Source organism: Tachysurus vachellii, chromosome 22 (assembly GCF_030014155.1).
Source record: "Tachysurus vachellii isolate PV-2020 chromosome 22, HZAU_Pvac_v1, whole genome shotgun sequence".
NCBI classification, from domain to species: domain Eukaryota; kingdom Metazoa; phylum Chordata; class Actinopteri; order Siluriformes; family Bagridae; genus Tachysurus; species Tachysurus vachellii.
In genome coordinates this window covers 3884700-3906762 of record NC_083481.1, presented here as the reverse complement: position 1 = coordinate 3906762, position 22063 = coordinate 3884700, and the positions used below count along the sequence as shown (strand labels likewise).

Below are 22063 nucleotides of genomic sequence, written 5' to 3'. Positions count from 1 at the left end.
ACACCCTTATCCAGAGTGACTGAGGGTTAAGGGCCTTGCTCAGGGGTCCAGAAGTTGCAGCTTGGTCAACCTGGGATTCAAACTCATGACCTTCTGATCAGTAGTCCAACACCTTAACCACGAGGCTACCACTTCCCCCATCATAATTTTAAAGGAGACACCAAAACAAATAAACCAGAGGAATGACTCTGTTCTCAAAATGTACGCAGTTTTCCTTTAGCTTCTCGAATTTACTTTCACCTCACAAACACACGCTGCTAGTCAGATTGGTTATGCTAATGTGCTCCTAGGTGTGTGTGTGTGTGTGTGTGTGTGCTTGTGCTTAGAGATTCTTGATCTTTAAGAGAAAGCATATTAAATTATTAATTACTCTGCTCATTCAAACCAACAGTTAGACGTCCATGCATAAAAAAAGGAAAAGCAACGTGTTATTATTTGCATTAGTTTAATTAGGATATTGAAGTTAAAAAAAAACACACAAAATACGTTTGAGCTGTATTCAACAGACCAAATAATGTCCAGATGGTCACCTAAAAAAAAAAAAAGCCCTGCATTTAAAAATAAGGCCAAGAAGGCAAACCCAAACCATAATACTGAAGGAAAAAGAAAATGATGCATCTATCCTTCTATACACCGGTCTCTATTTCCTACAATGCAGTATATTTTGACAAAAAGAAAACATACAATGAACATCGATCAGTTTATGCCATGTATCTTAATATTATTAATTTTTTCCTACTTTATTCAGGCATTTATTTCCTAAAAAATAAATGCAGCATTTTTGCTCGTGAAATTAGATTAATTAATTTCATGAAATCAATTCAAATGTTTTCAAAAGGTTGAAATATTCAAATAATTATTTTATAATCATTTTATTATGAGAAATATTACCTTGTTCTGAACTCAACAAATGGGTACTTGATATTTTACAATGTCAAATAGGTGCAGGATAAATAATAAATCATACAAAGTAAACAAAAAAAAAAAAAAGAAAAAAATCCACCACACGATTATTACAGCAATGTTTTCAGCATTCTCAGTTAAAAAAAAAAAATTCCTGTCCAGTTGAGACACAAAATCATCTGTACAGAGTGACATTGGTTACATGGTGCATTTTAACACACCAGATAAATTTTTTTTTTTTGTTTGTTTTTTTTTTTTAGTCGGCCAGATTAATTTTTTTGACTCGCTAAACTTTTTAATTCAGGTTTAGTCCATCTGAAGTCTTTAGAAGGAGGTACAGGGTTGTAGGGTCATGATCCGTTTTTCATTCTCTCTCTCTCTCTCTCTCTCTCTCACTCTCGCTCTCTTTCTCACTCTCTTTCTCGCTCTCTATCTATCTATCTGTCTGTCCATCTCTCTCATCAGATCGTTATAAAGGCTCCTTGGTCGTTGTTGGCCGATTCGGGTTCCACGCATCGGCCACGTTTCCGGGTCACCCTTCTCTTGCGGTGGAATTTGGCGTAGCACCGAAGACCTGGAAAATTGTGATATTCCGAGTGAAAATTTATTCAAAGCAATTTGTTCCTTATTTGTATAAAATCTTGTTTTCATGTCTGTCATTGTGTGGCATTGTGGCTGTTGCTGAAGTGCTTACAGAGAAGTGCTTAACAAACATAATCTTCCAGGTCTCAGTATTTGACTATCTGAGGTGTAGATTTTTAATTTAGATGAATGATTTTTTCTTGTACTTTTTGGAAGTTAGATCTAATTTGAGTCGCCTGGAATAAACTGGTTTCGGCTCCTGAAAGGCTCTTTTTTCCAAGCAAACAAATATTGCAATCGTTTTACTAGCTTAAATAATTAATGACGTAAAGCATGTATATCAGATAAAAGCAACATCAAACTTTAACAAGGTTACTGGCGATGATTGAATATTGTATTCACAATAGCAAACAGCTCGGATCTTGAAATGAGTTTTCCATGGCAGCATTTTGATTAAATTTAACTACAAGCATAAGGCCATTATAAAAAAAGAAAAGAAGTCGGCTTACAAATACGTGACGGTCAGATAAATGATCCGGCCTGAATCCTAAGCTCACCTTCTTTACACATGCAGTCATCGTAGCACTTGTTGTTCAGACCACGGTTATGTGGGCTGCACTCGTGATGTCTGAGATCACAGCAGGACCCTGAAATGATTAACAAAATATAGAGACAGCTTTAGAAAAAAAACACCCCTGTTCTTTGTGCTGAATGGTCAGCTTGTTGGTGCACTGACCAGGCAGGCAGTCAAGATGATGGTCACATGGTTCAACATCATCTGCAGCCACGGTCGCGTTGCCACTGCTCATGTTCTTGCTGCGCCGCTTGTCTTTGTAGAAAAAGATCAACAATGAAAGAATCATGAAACACCACTGCGTTCTTTAGCAAAGATGCTGCATTCAATTTCACCGATCAATAACGACACTATAAAAGATGAATACATATCTGCTTTCAACCTGCTGACAGTCGCATTGGCCTAGAGTAATTAAAAATATTTTTATTGATCTCTTCATGCAAGCACAGCACTCGGTAAAATGAGAAGATGTGATTATTAAAGAGCCCGTCAACATATTTTTACATAATTAATGTTACATTATTCTGTGCTTCTGTGGTGAACTCAGTATTGACTACGGAGGTCTTTCTTGCTCAGTCAGCCTCCTTTCTCTGGGTGAAACTGCAGCTAGCTAACATTTTAATCACTGTATATATGTAAAGTATAGTATAATAAATAGTATAGTATAGTATAATAAAGTATATCCCCTACTTAGTTTAAAAATCCCCTACTTAAATTTTCAAACAATTATGAAGCTTTAAACAACACAAATTTAAATCCTCTCAGATATCCTGTCAGATTAGCTCCTGTTAGCTAGCTAGTAAGATTTAGCAATGACAATATCCAGTGTCTGATTAAAATTAGTGTCTAAATAAATGTAGTGTCTTCCAAATAAATAAATAAATAAATAAACAAACATATTCTCAATTCCAGACAGTTTAAGTCAGTTTCATTTCTTATTAATGTTCAAATGATGAAATAAATAAAATCCTCTTACACAGTTTTGCTCATATAAACCAGCCAACTAGCATCAGTCATAAAACAACTGTTTATATGTTGGTACATTTTGTGTATTTGTAAATGAATACATTTTATTTTGTATCATTTCAAGTCTATCTATCTATCTATCTATCTATCTATCTATCTATCTATCTATCTATCTATCTATCTATCTAGGTTAGAGCATGCTAGCTAGCTAGTTTTCTAAACATAAGTTCTGTACATTTCTGAATGCTGCTTGGTTTTAGTGAAGCAGATTATGAACTTTTATAAACAGGACTTAAACATCCTCTCAGAAATCCAGAGAACATTTCCAGAGCATCAGCCTGCTAGTGCTAGAAGTTAAAAAACCTTAAATATAGTCATGGAAAGTGATGTCAATAAGCGCATATTAACTAGATGAATAAATTTAGCAGTTTATGCATATATTCATAAAAATAAAATAAAATCCTGTCAGGTTAGCTTATGTTACGCAAATATTTTTACAACTAAGGTTACACATGTGACTAAAAATCCTCTCTACAGTACATTAGCCAGCTAGCTAGAATTACCAGTGAAGGTTTGAAAACAATGGTGTACCTTTTTTCTTGTTGGATGATGGCCAGCTGTCCTCAGGCCTCATGTCCTCGTAATCTGTCCAGTCAAAAAGCGCCATGTCCAAAGTAGGCAACACTTCACCGTGAGGGTTTCCTTGTCCTGCCTTCTATGTGCAACACACACACACACACACACACACACACACACACACATGCGCACACACACAAAACACACATATATGGATTACATTATTATATACAATAATATTACTTGATCCACTTATACAAGCACAACTTTTACTTTTTTATACTCCACAGCACTTTTAAATTTTCAAATCTGATTGGTCACACACTGATAATTAATATTTTATAGTTGTAGATATGCTCACTCACTCACTCACTCACTCACTCATTTTCTACCGCTTATCCGAACTACCTCGGGTCACGGGGAGCCTGTGCCTATCTCAGGCGTCATCGGGCATCAAGGCAGGATACACCCTGGACGGAGTGCCAACCCATCGCAGGGCACACACACACTCTCATTCACTCCCACAATCACGCACTACGGACAATTTTCCAGAGATGCCAATCAACCTACCATGCATGTCTTTGGACCGGGGGAGGAAACCGGAGTACCCGGAGGAAACCCCTGAGGCACGGGGAGAACATGCGAACTCCACACACACAAGGCGGAGGCGGGAATCGAACCCCCAACCCTGGAGGTGTGAGGCGAACGTGCTAACCACTAAGCCACCGTGCCCCCCTGTAGATATGCAATTAATATTATTTATCTTTATCTAAATTATTTATATTATTTATCAATATTTGCATAAGGAGTCTCTAAAGTCAATTCTGCTTCACATCGGGACAAATCGGGACCCTTGTGTTAATTACTTTCCAAATAACAGCACATCAACAATGATTTATTCCTGAATTGATGGTATGATAAACATCAAGAAACATATCTTTCATCATAATACTTTTAGATGCAGGTGGAATCATGCTTTCTCTTTCTAAATCGAAGTGTTAATTGAACGTGTTTGTTTTTTTCCTAAGAGGCATAACTCGAATTTGTTACAGACATATTGTGAAAACCTGGCTGCTTTTTAAATGTCAGACCTGTAACAGGTGTTCACAGCTCTCTTTAATAAAAAAAAATAAAAATAAAAACAATCTTAGTATGCACTATAAATAGGTGTAAAAATCCAAATTTTTTTTCAAATCTGAAAGCATTCTGTGAGTCATTGCTTCAGGGGGATTTGATGGCTTACTGCTTTATTGTCTTCACTTTCCTTTAATGTAGCTCACAGACAGACAGACAGTCTCTCTCTCTCTCTCTCTCTCTCTCTCTCTCTCTCTCTCACACACACACACACACACTCACACACTCACACTCACACACACAAACATTTTAAGGTTAGCTTATTCTGGCTAGTTGCTCTTACATTAGCTGTAATGATTATAAACAATAAACATGAACTAAAATCCTCTCGGTAATCCTGTCACATTAGCTCTCGCTAGCTACCCGGCCAGTTTCAGTAGTGAATATTTTAAAAGGAAAGAGAACTACAGTAACATTCAGTAAAGATTCAATATTGTCACATTAACTTAGGTTACCCATAGCAAAAAAAAAAAAAAAAAAAAAAAAAAAAAAAAAACAATTTATGACAGTATGAAGTCCGAAATTCTGTCAGGCAGCTCAAGTTCTCCTCAGAAGTCCTGCCATTTTAGCTTTTCCTAGCTAGCCGACTACCATAATCTGCTGTCCAGAATATTTATCTTTATCTATAATCTTTAAGGCAAATTTACTCTGAGCTAATCTTATACTTTTATTCATGAACTTATACAAAAATGCAGTTTGTGATCTCAACAAACTTTCAGTCATTCCTTTACTTGATATCAAATATGATTTCTCAATTAAAATCTGCTGTTAAGGCAGAAATGTTGGGTCAAGATATTTTCCGATTTTCAGATGCTGCCTAAGTGCCTTAAAATATAAAATAATATCTTAGATGAGGTTTTGATAATATAGTTAATATATGGATTGATAGCATGTCTGTACTTCTCTGTAATTGTTTTGGGGGTGGAGCTAAACTAAGTACAATTTGTCAGTAATTAATAACTTCCTATAGAGCTTTTTGGGCATTTATGATCGGGACAATTCATTATTCTACACAGGCTGCATTTTATAGTGTACAACAACGTGTTTAGGGAGACTTTAAAACCACTCAAACTCCAGACAAGTTTAATTAATTACAGAGCGATGTGTTGCTCTGGGCTCTTTATCTGTATGGCAGCACCGATCGAAGCTAAATTAAGACTGCAAATTCGAGGCACGGAGCCCATATCTATACAAACATATCAGTGCCCCTTGGGGCTAGTTTTCTATTGTAACATTCTAAAAGCTCAAACCTGCTTGTACACAGCATGTTAAACCAAAATCAGTAGGGCTTAATGCTTCTCCAGATCAGCCTTTAGCTTTAAACCAAAGCTTCTGTGAGCAGTGTATGGGATTTTTATTTTATTTCTTTTTTTTATATTATATTCTGGTAAATTTAGTTTCAAATAATTTGAATATGATTAATAAAGTATATCTTCCTTGGTAATGACAAAACAAAGAGACCCAATTGATCATAATTGCAGCATTTAAGCTATTCAGTCAGGCTAACTGGCGGAAAAAACTATTTCCAAAAGAGAAAAGAATTACCAGAATATGAAAATACAATCCTGTATCATGTCTCGATAGACACCAACAAACAGGATTTCTGATGCTAATTTTAGTCATGATAACGAATTTTTTTAACTTAACTGCTAACCCCTAACCCTGATAAGATATTCTGACGTTCATATATTTAGAATCTTTACGGAATATATTAGCTAGCTATCTGATAAGCTAACCAAGCAGAATATCTGAGAGGAATTTAAAGTCATATTTATCAATATTACTAATATTCCCTGCTAAAAATAATCAGCTAGCTGACAATATCAAAGCTGACTGGATTTCTTAGAGGATTTTAAAGTCATATTCAAAAATATTTGAAATCTCCAGTGCAAAACAATAGCTTTTGTCAAAAACTAGCCAGGTAGCAGAGACGAACAAAATTAACAGAATTTTTGAGCGATTTTAGTTTATATTCAAAAATGTTTTTAGCGGTAGCCAGAACGTTTACATTAGGTAACCTGAGAGGATTTCTCATAGGATTGTAAAGCAATTAAAAGTAGCAGAAAAGAGGCTTGTATGAATACATAGCTTCAGACACTTAGCTAGGGTTTAGGTATAGATAAATGTTTCTTATTTGTAAAAATGAAAAGGGACACTAAGGGACACTTAGCTAGGGTTTAGGTATATATTCTTATTGGTAAAAATGAAATTTTCTTTCACACCGCATGTAATTTGTCCTGTCTGTCTCCTAGCATCAGCATAAAAGTTAGCTCTTGCATTAAGAGTTGAAATAAAACTATAAAAAAAGTTGTGAAAAGACAAATTGCTTAACGCCGACGAGGTAAACTGTTACGCTGAGACATTATCAATCAGATGTGGGAAGTTAAATTTCACATAGAACAGTATGTAAAATAATACATCATTTTAAAATCTTTTTTTCCATTCTCTGGTTGTGGTAATGAATGTGTTTGTCGTCCTTACTCTAGTGTTGCGTGTAGAAAGGAAGCTAAACGTGCCATGGTAACCAAACATGGGCTTGATTTTGGATACACAAACGACAACAAGCTTAATTGGGGAAAGCGACAGGAAGCTCACACTTGAAAAGAAGCCAGTGGAGGAGAAAAGAGAACAGATGGTTGTGAGGAGGAGGAGGAGGAGGAGGATAGACGGACATGCAAGTGAGCGAGAGAGCGAACGAGCGAGTAAGCGACACCTCTCTTCCAGCTCTGGTGTTGTTTGGCGCTCTCCCCTTCCCCCCATCTCCATCCCAGCGTGCACTGAGCTCATTTGGCTCATGTTATGAGCAGGAAAGAGGGTCCCACATGCAGTAATAAAGCAGAGGTGCTGCGCTACAGCCAACTAAATCTACACAATCAGTTTGTGTGGTGCACCTGCAATGATGAAACAAGCCAAGCATATTTACAAAACACTCAGGAACTACTGTGCTATTTTTTCAGCTTCTTGAATGTCTTCTCCACAAATTTTTATAACTGAAAACTTTTAGTTATTTTATTTTTTTTTTTCAAAAAATTGCTGTCCAAAATGCTAAGCGGAAAAACAAAATAGCTTTCTGTGAAAATTGCCACGTTCGAGCCATTTCATTTGCATTTGATTCGAAATGGTCACCACGTGCAAATGTACTACTTTGTATATTCGAGTCAAAATGCTGAATGCACAGTAGTAGGTCGGTAGAAAGACTGGTCCTTATCCTGTGTTTATAATCTCTTTTTTTAGCAGTTACTCAACATCCATATGTTGTATCCATATGTTTCAGTACATGACCAACAAACCCATTCTCATCTATTTGCTTTATGTCATGATTCATTAACTTGGCTTAGAAAAACAAAGCAATGACAAGGAAAGTAAAAATAAATAAATAAATAAATGAATCTACATTCTGTAAATGTACTGTAAATGATGGAACAGAAAACCAAAACTCTTTAAAAGTACCCCTTTAAATGGACAAATCTCTTTTCCTGAAATACACATTTCACTATTTTCTGTTCTTCTCTATTCAACAAATAAGGTCACCATTCAAAGATACACTTCACACAGAAACACAGACCTCAGTAATGTGTCAATGAACCCGGATAAATCCCTCCTAAAGCTCAAAATCCCATTGAATTGAAAACCTTTCAGGGGCAGTTTGGCCGAATTGATACCTGTGGTTTAGTGGAGGTCGGGGCTCGAGTTGGTGGATGCTCAGGCATTGCTGTGGCTACCGGCATGCGGGAGGCGGGACCTTCTGCCAGTGCAGCAGCTTCACGATTGGACAAGCGGGCATAGACTTCGTCGACATCTCTCATCGGAGAGCCAAATCCAGTGCTAGGGTCATAGAACCCTGAAAGAGGAATGACATTATCAATACACATGATGCATGATTGTGTTTAGACATATTGCATTCACATGTCTTATAACTTTAGAGACACCTTGTGGTTTCAGTTTTAGCATACTTTAGCATGGATTTATAAGAATGTGGCAGAAATGGTCAAAACAATGCATTGTGGACTAATTTGTATTTACATTATATCCATATATTTTGATGGCATATAGTATTTGTATCATTTGAACACATACTGATGGTGAACAATATGATTTCAATAGCAACTTAGGCCTCTGAGACTGGAAATGTAATGCTAGTTGTTTAGAATCAGTTCTATTTTTGCCAATTGTTTTAGGTTAGCAGTGGGTTACGACCCCTACATATGCTTACAACCCCTCTGCTTTTCTTTAAAGGTGCCGTTCCACACAAAACCGTTTTTACTTGGATTTTCTGATATGTGTTAGGTCCATATGTGTTTGTGTTGTGTTGTGAATTTGAAAACGAACTGCTACCTCCCTGGTCAGTTCTAGCCACTTAAAAGAAATAAGGGGAGAAATCAGGTCAGTTGGAAAAGCTGGTCACTCTGACGTCAGAGTGACTGAGCTCATTACTATTCATGAGCTCTCCCACTTGAGACCGCGCCCCCAGAATTCGTGTAGCTCAGTGAGTTTCCTATAAGGATGGCTGAACGTCAACGGGCTTGTGAAGAAGCCGTTCTGCCGCAATTCAAGGTGATTGTAAACAAATTTCCTCTAGCCTAGGCTACTTATTGCGCTGGGTGAATGAATAGTCATGCTCTCATATCCTAGCGGTTAGCCAATCGGAGCCAAGCAGCATATCTCATTTGAATATTCATGAGAACTGGCGCAAATCGAGCTGAGTCTTCCTGCAGGCTTTCTATACCACACTAGAATGGCTTGAAACAAGGTAACCAAGGCATTATTTCCACAAAAAATGTTACAGAGTCCATGGTAAACTTCAGACATTACCACAAAAGTAATGAAATACGTGTGGCAGGGCACCTTTAATATCTATGCATTCATCTATTTTCAACACAAGATGAATATGTAGACACCTTGGCCATGTGCTTTGTCCTTGCGTCCATGTTTCTTGCCCTCGACTTGCCCATTTTTCTTGCCTTTGCGCTGGAACACTCCACCTTGATGATGCTTGGGCCCTCTCATGTGCCTTATGTTTCTTTCCCTAACCCAATCTCCAGGCCCCACTTCCAGACGGACCGGGCTCAGACTTTCCAGTCCCACTCCGTCATCTTCGGGCTGCAAAGATTTATGGGAAAACAGACCTCGTGAACCTTGCCTCCTCCAGTTGCCTCCATGAAATGACGGTGCCTCAGGATCCTTTGCATTTTTCCTGCCGGGATTCTCTGCACTTTGTGAATGAAGGGTGAGGGATGCAAGGAGAAGGGTGAAGGGTACGCACCAGCTGAGGGACTTCATTTTCACTCACAGCGCCTCCTGTTGGTCAAAGACACATTTTGGGGTGTTAATTGGGACAAAGAGATGAAACAAATATTTATGGCATGGTCCATCTGCTTATGATATAAAGCACTAAATGGGCAATTGGAGGAATTTAGCTGCATATGTGTATCCAGAACATAACGAACATGGATTTGGTTTGACTGATTTGTTGTACCCAGTCTTAGACATCCACATGATTGAATTTAAGATAAATAGTGATGGTCAAATCTTTACTCTGCCATGTGTCAGCATTCCCAATTTGAAGTGGAATTTAAAGTGCAGTATAAAAATGTAATATGCTAACCAAAGTAATGAAAACTTGTACTTTGAAAACTTCCAGTGCTAAAAAACTTCCAGAAATCACTCTAACACAAAACAATACCCTGAAATCTTTACCTTATTTCTTTACTATTATCTTTACTATTTTTATGCATAAAGCAACCCCATAATATACAAACCTTTCAGTTATCTACCAATCAATTTAGCATTCTGATGTAATATCGTAATTAATTACAGTCGGTGAACAATTTTAATAGCTAACTAAGGAAGCCCTGTAATTTATCGTACATGATTTTTAAAAGGACAGTCTAGTAATCACTGTAGTAATCATTTTGCCATTACTGAAGATTTATACATAATATATATATATTTTAGAGATGAGCCGGATACTCGGCTGAAACGAGTATCCGGTACAGATAAAGCACTTCTGCCGAGTACGAGTATTATACGAGTCAATATCTGTGCTCGGATTGAATGAAAATCATCATTGGGTATCTGATTGTGTCAGCGTTCTGTGATAGGCTAGTCACAGCGCCGCTCCCCTACAGTGATAGGCTAGTCACAGCGCCGCTCCCCTACAGTGATAGGCTAGTCATAGCGCCCCTCCCCTACAGTGATAGGCTAGTCACAGCGCCCCTCCCCTACACACATACAGATGTATTGTGTTGCTGTATCTCGCTCTGCTCACTCACAGTCACACACACAACAGCTCTCTGTCTCTCCCTCAGTCACTCGGGTTCGCGGGTCTTTTCCGTTAACCTTTAGGGTTTCTTCAGCTTTTTACTTCGGGTTGTAACGTTAATATTACGTACTTACTGTACTAACCAGTAGAGTTCTGGTAAACGTGGGTTCGTTCAGACGTGGTGCTTGCTTGGTAGAATGCGACTCGCATTGCGTCTCTGCCTGTCAGAGATTTTTTTTCTTTTTTAAACCTTCAGCTGTCTCTAACCAGTAACCAGACACTGAGTGTCTGACACATTTTTGCTGTATTTCATAAAAACATAAAGGTAGTAAGCTAGTGTTATAAATATTACAAATTAATTATTACCGGTTAAAGCCCCGCCCATTTCAAGACAAGCCCCGCCTACTTCCGGGTTAGGTCCCTCCCACTCCGAGTACAGATACAGATACAGATAATTCATATAATTAACAGATACAGATACAGATACAGATAATGCTGTACTCACTCATCCCTAATATATATATATATATATATATATATATATTCGAGTACTTCGAGACTGGATAAAGCCTTGCACAGAAACAAAGCCTTGACTGTACAGGAACAGTCCACAGGAAGTACACATCTCCTCTCTCATCCTTTAAAAGCTGCTCCCCAAGATCCCCCACATTCCTGCCTTTTGTCATCACTGCTTTCCAAACTTCTAAAAAGTCCTGCTACTGCGATTTTGTTTGATATAATAACTCGCTAGGAGCAGCATTGGAGAATATTTCTGAAAAACCCCACAGGAGGTGATGCAATCAGAATGGGTGCTATTCACAGAGCGAAACCATTCTCGACCCATTATTGGCTTTTAATTGCTATTGCTGTGCTGTCGGTCAGATTCGCCTCGGAATATGCGTACGAGCAATGTTATTGAAGGGAAATTTGTAAAATTGCACAGCAGTGTAGGCACGAATATAAAACCACCCGGGCTTACAAATTCGAAATTCAGCCCGTGTAGCATGCATTGTTCTATAAATTCTTCCTCCAACTGCGGCAAAAATATCCATCATTTTATCAGCTCACTGGTTTGGCCACTCTGTTGTAGGGAGGCGGCTGGGCTACGTACAGGAAATCAATAGCAGTGGTGTATTGAGTTGCTGCTGGGCTGAGGGTCGATAGATAGGCCAGCTTTTTCTCCACTGCACACACACGCACACACATTCATCTACCCTGTGTGGAGAGATGTTTATAGAGGACAGGTACCCAGGGGTGTCTTTGGAGGGCTCTTTAAGAACTCATCGGTACTCAGCAAAGAGCAGGAAATTGCATATGAGAAAGTGAGTATGAATAGTGCCAGGGGAAATTTTGCAGTGCGGTTGCCAGAGTTTCTTATGGGAATACAATCTGAGTGTCTGCATTTGTCTTCTGCCAGCCGCATACTTTTTCAAAACTACAGAGCACACATACATCGGCCACGATTTTCTGCTCAAATGGCAAAATCAATAGTAGGACAAAGACCTATAGCCAACAGCGGGATTAATTATCCGACTGTAAAACAACAAATGAAGCTGTTTGTATAAAAGGATTGTCCGTTTAAAGTATTTGATATTTCTGGAAAACTCAGCTGATTGTGAAAAATGCATTCATTCATTTTCACTTTATCCTGGTCAGTGATCCAGATCCATTTAATCACGGAACCCCAGATACATATAACAACACAGACATCCCAAACAAAAGGGAATTTACTTTCTCCAATTCATTTCCAGGCTTTTTTATTTTTGAGGTCTGAGAAAACTGGACTAACTAAAGGAACTTCCAAAAGGTAGTGAATGAGGAAGTGAATGATGCCTTAGGATGCCCTGGCGTCCCATCCTGCCTTGTTCACAGTGTTCCCAGGTTCTGGATCCATAGTGACTATACTGTACTATGAGAATATTTACACAAAGTTTATCTGCTTCAACTTGAAGGGTGCTGATAATTATAGAGTTGACTATACATAGTTACTACGGTAGTAACGGTGGAAATCCTCTAGTCCTCTATTATGGCCATTTTCTTGAAGAAGTAAATAAGGACAGCTCTTTGTACTGATAGTTGTAAAGAATTCTGAAATGTTTTAAAAAGATTTTTGGAGACTCTGTGTTTTGGACCCTTCTACAGGTTCTGTAGTTTCATTCATAATTTAGCGACCACTAGCTGTACCTTGAGTTCTGAAAAATGAAACCAAGCATCACACCACTGCAGTCATGCAACAAAATACAAGGACTTTGAGATCTAGCATATTTTTATTATTCACATTAATGGTAAAAGCTCCATGAACAACCAAATTGTGTTGTGTGTGTGTGTGTGTGTGTGTGTGTGTGTGTGTGTGTGTGTTTGTGTGTGGGAGCGTTATTCTGGATTGCAGCATATAAGACACAAAAATCCCATCTATTCTTTGCTGACACACTTTGACCAGATTGTAAAGCTCAGCAGGCAGCAGCAGATTTCATGCGTTATTCAACAAAGCAGGATCACAACCAGGAGGTTTGATGGAAATTCAGCAAAGTAAAAAAAAATAAATAAAAAAATCAGAAACAAAAACAAAGTGAACCTATTCTGCTAAATAAATAATATATGATGTTATACGGTCTACACGGGTTGTGTTAGGATACAATGTTGTGTTGCTTCAGCTCTGGGGAAAGAATTATATGACAACAGAGTGCAAACGAGATGTGAGATGCATGAACTCAGTGATATCTATAGTGCACGAGGATCAAAAAAATGGGCTGTGGCGGTTCGACAAACGCTGAGAACGTCACACAGTATGAAAGCTCAGCATCTGCTGCGGTCCATTGAGTCTTCTGTTAAAAAGAACCTGACACTAGGACAGAAAGCAAATAAAAAGGCAAAATGGTCCTGATGAAACACAGGAGGTTCTCAGACAAAAAAACAACAACAACATAAACAAACAAAAAAAACCCCATAAAACTAGAACCTAGCGTTCACATTTGAAACAACACTAAGTTACAGATTTCAGGCAGAAATCTGAGATGTGCTTATAAAGAAGGTTCTAGAAACCTCACATAATGCACTAACCAGCAACCAATAATCTTCCAACACTACACTGTTCCATCTACCAGCACAAACCACAAAGGGTTCTTGGCTTGGTGAATCCACAAAGGAGAGGTTTTTGCTTACAATCTCATACATCCTACAAAAAAAGGGTTCCTTGCCAGATCTTTGGATATTTATTAACTACAGATTTAAGAGATTCTTAAGGGATTATTTGTGTATTAAAGGGTTCCTGCTATTCTGTGTCGGAAAACACTATCGTTGTAAAATAAAAATAAAACCGGAACATAAAACATTACATAATTCCCAAAGAGGAACAACTAAAGACCCTTTAAGGGTTTTAAATTTGACTTTTTTTTCTTTAGAAAATTGTAGTATGATGCTTTACGTGTTGAAATATCATTTACAGGCTTGATAATAAAATATTGATTGTCAGTAGTTAAAGTTGCTTAGTGTCCTAAAAGGGTTCTAGTTTGGAATAAAAGTAAACACTCCGAAAGCAGACTCTACAACCTTTAAAGGCAGGTAGTTTTTCCTTGGAACCCTTTCTAAATAGGAAACATGAGGAGTTTTTAAACCTAGAACCTTTGTTTTATGAGTCTTGAGGACATTCAAAATTCCACTTAACCACTTAGATGGAACCATCGTCCATCCAAAAGAACCCTAAACTAAAGAAGTGTTTTTAATTTCATGTAAATCATTCATTCATTCATTCATTCATCTTCTACCGCTTATCCGAACTACCTCGGGTCACGGGGCGCCTGTGCCTATCACAGGCGTCATCGGGCATCAAGGCAGGATACACCCTGGACGGAGTGCCAACCCATCGCAGGGCACACACACTCTCATTCACTCACACAATCACACACACTACGGACAATTTTCCAGAGATGCCAATCAACCTACCATGCATGTCTTTGGACCGGGGGAGGAAACCAGAGTACCCGGAGGAACCCCCCGAGGCACGGGGAGAACATGCAAACTCCACACACACAAGGCGGAGGCGAGAATCGAACCCCCAACCCTGGAGGTGTGAGGCGAACGTGCTAACCACTAAGCCACACTTTAGGTGAAAAATCTTTCCAGTAAACAGTATATTCTAATGGTTTTTAAGTAGTTCAGGGTTCTTACAGTAGGTTTGTAAAATGGTTCCAGTCTGGAGAACAGTAAGCAGGCCTGAACCAAGAAACACAGCAGTGTAAAGAACAGTTAAACCTAAAACTTTAAGCTTTCTTCGTTTCAAACGTTCAAAGTAAAAACTCTTTACAAATCCAGAACCTTTAGCAATCCAAACAAATCCATAAGGACCCATATTTCTAAGAATTTATTGTATAGTAATGTGACATACAGTACATGCTGAAATCTGCTTGGAAATCTTCAGAGGATTCTTGTACTGTTTCTGCTTGGGTTCTACATAAGACCTTTAACAGTTCCTCAGAGGAAAATCCTGTAGAGACGTTTTATGTGTGGTGAAAAGTGAGATCATTAATCACCTTACAGTAGAAGTGACATTAATGTATAATGTCTTGGCATCCTGGACGAATTACAGCTGAGGGTTCTGGACTTTTGAGAATATCTGGACTTTCCTACTTTTTGTTGTGATTTAAGAGATATCTTACGTAACCCTAGTATTTATTCTCACAGCTCAGACACTCGAGTAGAGCCGTATTCTTTTCTCTGCTATGACCGAACGAGAAGCCACCATCCCCCTGACCATTTTTTTTGAAGCGCTCAGTAGAGAGCAAATTTCAGATTCTCCTTCTCGGAGAGATAAAGAGGCAACATGCTTCGGCAGAGAGACAATTTCACAGTCAACAGATCGGCAACACAGAGTGGACAAGCGTGACAAATGCACCGAGGGACCACCACAAAAGTGCTGATAGAGTTAGGAAAGATATGATTTGTATCAAGGGTGTCAGTGGAACCTTCACAAGGTTCTGGATGAAGCTGTTCTGTGAAAATACGCTTCAGGTCGAGGTTCCTAAACCATCACAGCACAAAAATAATAGAAAAATGATTGACCAAGCATCACGTTGAACAATTTCACTCTCCCATATATATATAACAAGTTCTAAGAAAAATGGTTCTTCAAGGGTTTCTTAACAATTTAAAGATTTTAGGTATCTAAAAATGTTCCATTTAAAGCCTAGGGTTCCTCTTAGCACCTTTAAGGATTCATTAAGCGCTCTACATTTTACATTGTGCGTGTACAGTACATGGAATCCGCTGTAAAAGAGAAATAATTTGTTGTAAGGTTCTACACAGAGTTTTGAATGGTTCCTCCATTAGAAAACACCACTTGTGATTGTTGGATGGAGCCAGGAGACAGAATAAATATGCAAAATAGAACAAATTTAGAGATCGATAACTATATATGTAAGTGTGTTGCAATGAGATTAGACGATTGTGTTAGAAAAAATAGGATTGTGTGACATTTCTTTGCTTCCAAATGGTACTTCTTATAGGTTTCTAGCTTGGAGTCAGTAAACACTGGAGTTCTGGAGTCTTCAACAAGAACATTGAAGCTTGAAGGTAAATACTTAGATGTAAGGTTTTATATCGTTGCTGTCTGGTGGAAACCTCTTATGTCTAAATTTTTTTCCACATATCGATGCTATTGGTCAGTCCCCACGTGGGTCTGTTATTTTTACAAGTTATTAACCAATCTAAAGTCTTGAAAATAGCTTGAACGCAAATCTCATAACTCCACTGGATAGCTGTAATGCTTCTGTGCAGAAAGAAACCCGTGAGCCATAGACTAATTTCCACCTATTAGACAGCCTAATCAGCTTATTTTGTTTTGTATTGCATCACTTATAGCTCTTAAACCTTTAAAATAGAGTTTAGGAAGATGTATGTAACTACAGTCATTAGCTTTGGTTAACTATTGAAGCCTTGTCTCTTGTCAAAAGGCTCAACGTGACCGCAGACTTTATTGAACACTGCTGGCAGCAGCGACGTCTGTGTCCGTACCGTTCTTATCAATGACAGCATAATCTCGTATCTCCCTGCTCCCAAGTCATAAAGCTTGTATCTCCGATAACACGTGACTTTGGGAAAATGTTGTGTTAATGTTGGTACACAACAGTATATGATAGCAATATAAGGTATAATAACAACTTTAACGGTACAATGTTTAATAACTCAAAAAAATACGGCGTTTTTTTAATTTCCTGAAAAATAATGGTTTTGGAGATACGAGGATTCCGCCCGACAGCGACGATATGGACTTCATTATGGGTTCAGCCAATGGATCAAACCAAAGAATCTTTTAAGGTGTCTTTATGTTTGGTTTCAGCTCAATTGTTCAATGTTGGATCACTATCTAGAACTAAGAGTGGTAATGTGTGTGTGTTTTTTTAGCAGTCGTTGTAAAAACACTTCCATATGGGTTTCTCTGGATAGTTTTTTTATTTCATTAAGCGGTTCTTCCCTAGTTACATGACAAACCCTGCAGAACCTTTAAAAGTGTACTTGTTTGATACACTTTAAAATTGAGACACTTTTGAGGCCATGCATGAAAAATATCTTGCAAATCCTTCTGGACTGATCAAAATCCCATTCTGCAAATGCTTCGATTCAACCATTCAAACATGCAGAAAGGTTATTAGACTGATGAGAAAATAGAGCTGTCGCGTCTCCACGGACTATAATCGGGAATTTCACACTGCTTGCTTCAACTTTTGCCAGCACAGAACGTGTCAAAAGACTCAAAGCCCATGGGGAACAGCTTAGGTGTCAAAATTGCCATAAGGAGCCCTTCTGTTGCCAAGACGATCGGGAAGAGAGACGAGACGAGGAGCGAGAAAACGACTGAGACAGAAAGAGACAGAAAGAAAGAGGCGGGATATTTGTTACAACAGATGTAAAGCGAGATCAAATGACACCGTGTCACAGCCGCCTGGTGGGATCCCGCAATCAGATGGAGTGCTGTGGCGGAGTGCGGCGTACACTAACAGCGGGGGAACACACACACACACACACTCTCAAGTTTTACTAATCACCACAGTCAGAAAGAGGCCAGGCCGAATATTATAAAACATTCCCTATTTATTCATCCTTTATCCTCAGGACTGTCATGAAGTGTCACCTATCGTAGGAATGCTGAGCATGAAGCAGGAACACATCCTGGATGACATGCAAGACCATCAGTCAGTCACAGCTAGGGCCAATTTAGAGACAACAAGCAATCTATTAGCTTGTTTGTGGGCGGTAGCAGAAGACAGGAAAAGGCCCTGAGGAGACCTGCTGTGGAAAATCTCAACCCTGGAACCATATGCACTCTGTAGCATTAAATTAACAACAATTAGTATAGAATGCTGCTGTGCCACGGTGTTCTCTCTTAACCAAAACAATTCAACTTGACTAACACTGTTTTTAACCGATCTCAGTTATCGCTCAGCCTAAAACCGCTGAAGCAATCGTCTCTATCCATTTTTGAGTAAACCAATCCATTAACTTACTGATCCTCTGTAAAATTCATGAACACATGATCACTCACTTAACCAACGACGCAGTTTCCATGAAGGGATTTTAAACTTAAACAACCAGCGTTACTGAAGGTCAGAAGAGGAATCAATATCCACAAATGAGCGAGACACCTCTTCAATCAAACTCATAAATCAGCATCAGGTCAGATCAGGGTCAAGTCAGGAATAAGCTTTGTATAATTGGCGCTACATCTTTTTTTAAATCCGCAAACTGAATGATAAATATGCCACTTTACAGATCCAGGGTCTTTTTCAGCACTTGAATGTTGAGTTTTACGTGTTATTCCAAGGGCTACGTAGGTTTCTTTAGGGTTGTACAGTTTCCTTTAATCTGTATAATAATGTGTGTGTGTATGTGTGTCTAACAGTCCAACAGTTTAACCCTAAGCTCAGGTGTTGAGTTTTACACATCCTTCCAGGGTCTACAAGGGCTTCCTTAGGGTTCTTACGTGTCCTCTAATCTCCTAAACCCCCTAAACATTGTCAGGAGGTAAACAAGTGATGGTAAATTTCTTGTGGTGTGTGTGTGTGTGTGTGTGTATGTGTGTGTGTGTATGCCCAACACTCCAAATGTTAGACCCTGAGCATAGCTGTTGCTTTATACATGTTCTTCCAGGGTCTATAAGGGTTCTCAAGTTTCTTTGAACCTGCAGAATAAATGGTGTGTGTGTGTTTCCAGGTTGTATTACCGCTTAATGACCCTGTGTCAGTCACCGTGACCTTGAGCAGGTTAATATGCTTATTGAAGATGGATGAATGCATGTCGAATAAGTGTATAACAATCAAATTTGGGAAATTCTGTCTAATCAATCATTTTCGATATTTTCTGTTCAAATTTTTCAAAAATATCATTAGATTTTTTGATCCCCAGCTGGTTTTCGACCTTCAACAAAACAAACACTGGTTTGTTCTTACCTGAAGGATCTGAAGAACACATGGTGACTATTGACAATCTATAAACAGGGTCATTTTGTCACTTTATTAGCTGAGAAAAGCTGCCATATTAGGTTACCTGTATGAAACACCTCATGAAACCACCATGAACATGCCATGAAACCCCTCTCCTTTTTCTTAACATTTGTCTTGGCCAAGGTTTTGGAAAGCCACAGCTTTTAGTGGCAGAGGTTCTCAGTTAAACCGTATTTTAACAACAATAAAATAAACAATAAAAACGTAGACTCAGATGAGAGCCTCAGAGGCCATGATGAAAGTTCTGAATGATCTCTTTGGGGATGTCAGCAGAGATGGACAAGCAGCTGTGCTGTAAACGATTGGGTGCAAATTAAGAGATTTTCCCATCAAATCCCAACAATTATATAAAACAAACCACATTTTCAGCGGTTGTACTCATCTTTAAACATAAAAAAAAATCACCTACATCAACATGTCTGCTTCAATAACATCGGTAAAATAAAAATAAATAAAAAAAATTTAATCAGAAAGATTTTCACTTTTTCATAAAACTGAGAGTTTTGGTTTTAAATTAAAATGAGAGGTTTGCTGTGATCACATTGTGTAGGTTTTTTTTTATTGTACTGCAAGTGAATGTTATATTTAATAACAGGAGGTTCAAAATAATCAGATGTAAATAACAGTGAAGGTAAAAAAAGAGACACTGCATTTTTCAAATATTGTTTGGCGAAATTAAGACAAATATTGTTCAGCAACAAGGCCAATAATTCTGTGTACCTTTGAATATTATAATAGAGCAAAATTAATTTTATATTTTATTTTAATTATATATTTTATTTTAATTATATAGATAGATAGATAGATAGATAGATAGATAGATACTATAGATAGATAGATAGATAGATAGATAGATACTATAGATAGATAGATACTATAGATAGATAGATAGATAGATAGATAGATAGATAGATAGATACATTTTTGACCCTATTATTTTTCATTATATATTAAATGTTGTTTGTAAAATTTGATAAATCACAATAATAAAAAATAAAAATTAATAAAAAAAAAAAAAAAACGTTGCGTCTAGAAGTAAAGAAGGACTGCAGTAGGATTCTGAACAAAACCTTTAAGGGTTCCACCTGAGACACAATCACACAACTCTACTGATATACTAATAAATAATCATTAAAAAAAAAGATGAAAACCTTCGTTTAAAAAAAATAAATGGAAATGTGCTATTATTAAAATTCACGATCATGTAAATAAATAAATAAATAAATAAATAAATAAATAAATAAAGACAGATACTTTGAGAGTAATTTATGGAATATATTCTAGAAGAAAATATTAGTCAATTCAAGCAACAAATAAACAATTAAACAAACAAATGAATGGATAATTAATAGGCAAATTAATAATGATTAGAATAAAGATCTAAATCATTACTAAATGACAAGTTTTTTTTTTTTTTTTTTACAAATTTACATTAAAACAACAACCACGTTTTTTAAATCACAACTTTAACACAAACGCCAAAAGTTTTATCACTTATACCGAAACGCTACCAGCAGACAAAAGGACATCACACGGTGAGCATGCAGGTAATCAGAGTAACGTGTGAGCACGAGCGCGTCCGGTACAAATATTTACCCGGTTTAAATCTAACGGAACCTCCATAAAGCGTAAAGATGGCATTAAAAAACGCATCTCACCCGCGTGCCGTTAACGGAGATGAGGGGAAAAAAGTCCCAGGAGTCGCTGCTTATACAGAGAAGAGGATGAAGAAGAAAGAAGAGACGGAGGAAGAGAGCGCGCGCGCGAGCACCGACGCGCAGCTGCAAGTGCGAGGAGCGCGAGCGCGTGCACCGGCGACGGCGGAATGGAGGGGGCGCGTTTGCGCGCGCGCGCGCGAGGTCTGATGTCAGCGTCGCGGTAGCCTAGCAACCACGGGGAACGCCGTATCGAGTCCAAATGTGTCGGCACCTTTTAGGAAACTCTTTGTTTTGGTTCATTTAAACCCTTTTTTTAAATTTATTGAATTAATTTCTTAAACTAACGCGAGATTTGCTAGAACCTCGGATATTTACAATGGTGCTGTGGTCTGTTTAACGTCTCTAAAGTGTAGTTTGAACAGATGCAGGGCTCTCAAGTTTTGAACACAGACAAGGGTGACTTTCCAACCCCCCAGCAACACCCCCCCCCCCACACACACACACACACACACACAAACCCCCCACCAAAAAAATGTGTTTCACCAGGATCACTGACCACATTTTAACCAAATACAAAGTATTTGTTCAATTTCCATTTATTAATGTGTGTGTGTGTGTGTGTGTGTGTGTGTGTGTGTGAGAGAGAGAGAGAGAGAGAGAGAGAGAGAGAGAGAGATTATGGTGTTGTTTATTGTAAATGTTTGTTGCCTTTTTGGACTCCTTTATCAATTGTAATGTTTTACCGAGACATTTTTAGGGTCATGATTGAGGACAATGTCCCGTCCGACCATCGAAAATACCCTCTCTAATGAATATGTTTTTTTTATTGGTTGTTGCGTTAAATCTTACCCAGATGGTGCTATTTTCTGATTGGCTATTGTGTAGCCTCATTTTTGATTGGCTGATAAGTGTC

At 38.1% G+C, this 22063-nt stretch overlaps 1 protein-coding gene across 2 annotated transcripts; it reads right to left on the bottom strand.

Annotated features, from left to right (window-relative positions):
• Positions 1–471: 471 nt before the first annotated feature.
• draxina (dorsal inhibitory axon guidance protein a) lies at positions 472–21270 on the bottom strand. Of its 2 annotated transcripts, none has more exons than XM_060858221.1 (7): positions 21151–21270; positions 9634–10033; positions 8398–8576; positions 3617–3740; positions 2222–2314; positions 2043–2132; positions 472–1477 (listed from the first exon to the last, which is right to left on the bottom strand). In XM_060858221.1, exons 2-7 carry the CDS (start codon positions 10013–10015, stop codon positions 1365–1367), a joined length of 981 nt encoding a protein of 326 aa, XP_060714204.1. In that variant the 5' UTR covers positions 10016–10033; positions 21151–21270; the 3' UTR covers positions 472–1364. The 2 variants fall into 2 exon arrangements, with proteins under 2 accessions (XP_060714204.1, XP_060714205.1); XM_060858222.1 differs by having other exon boundaries at positions 3617–3737.
• Positions 21271–22063: the final 793 nt, after the last annotated feature.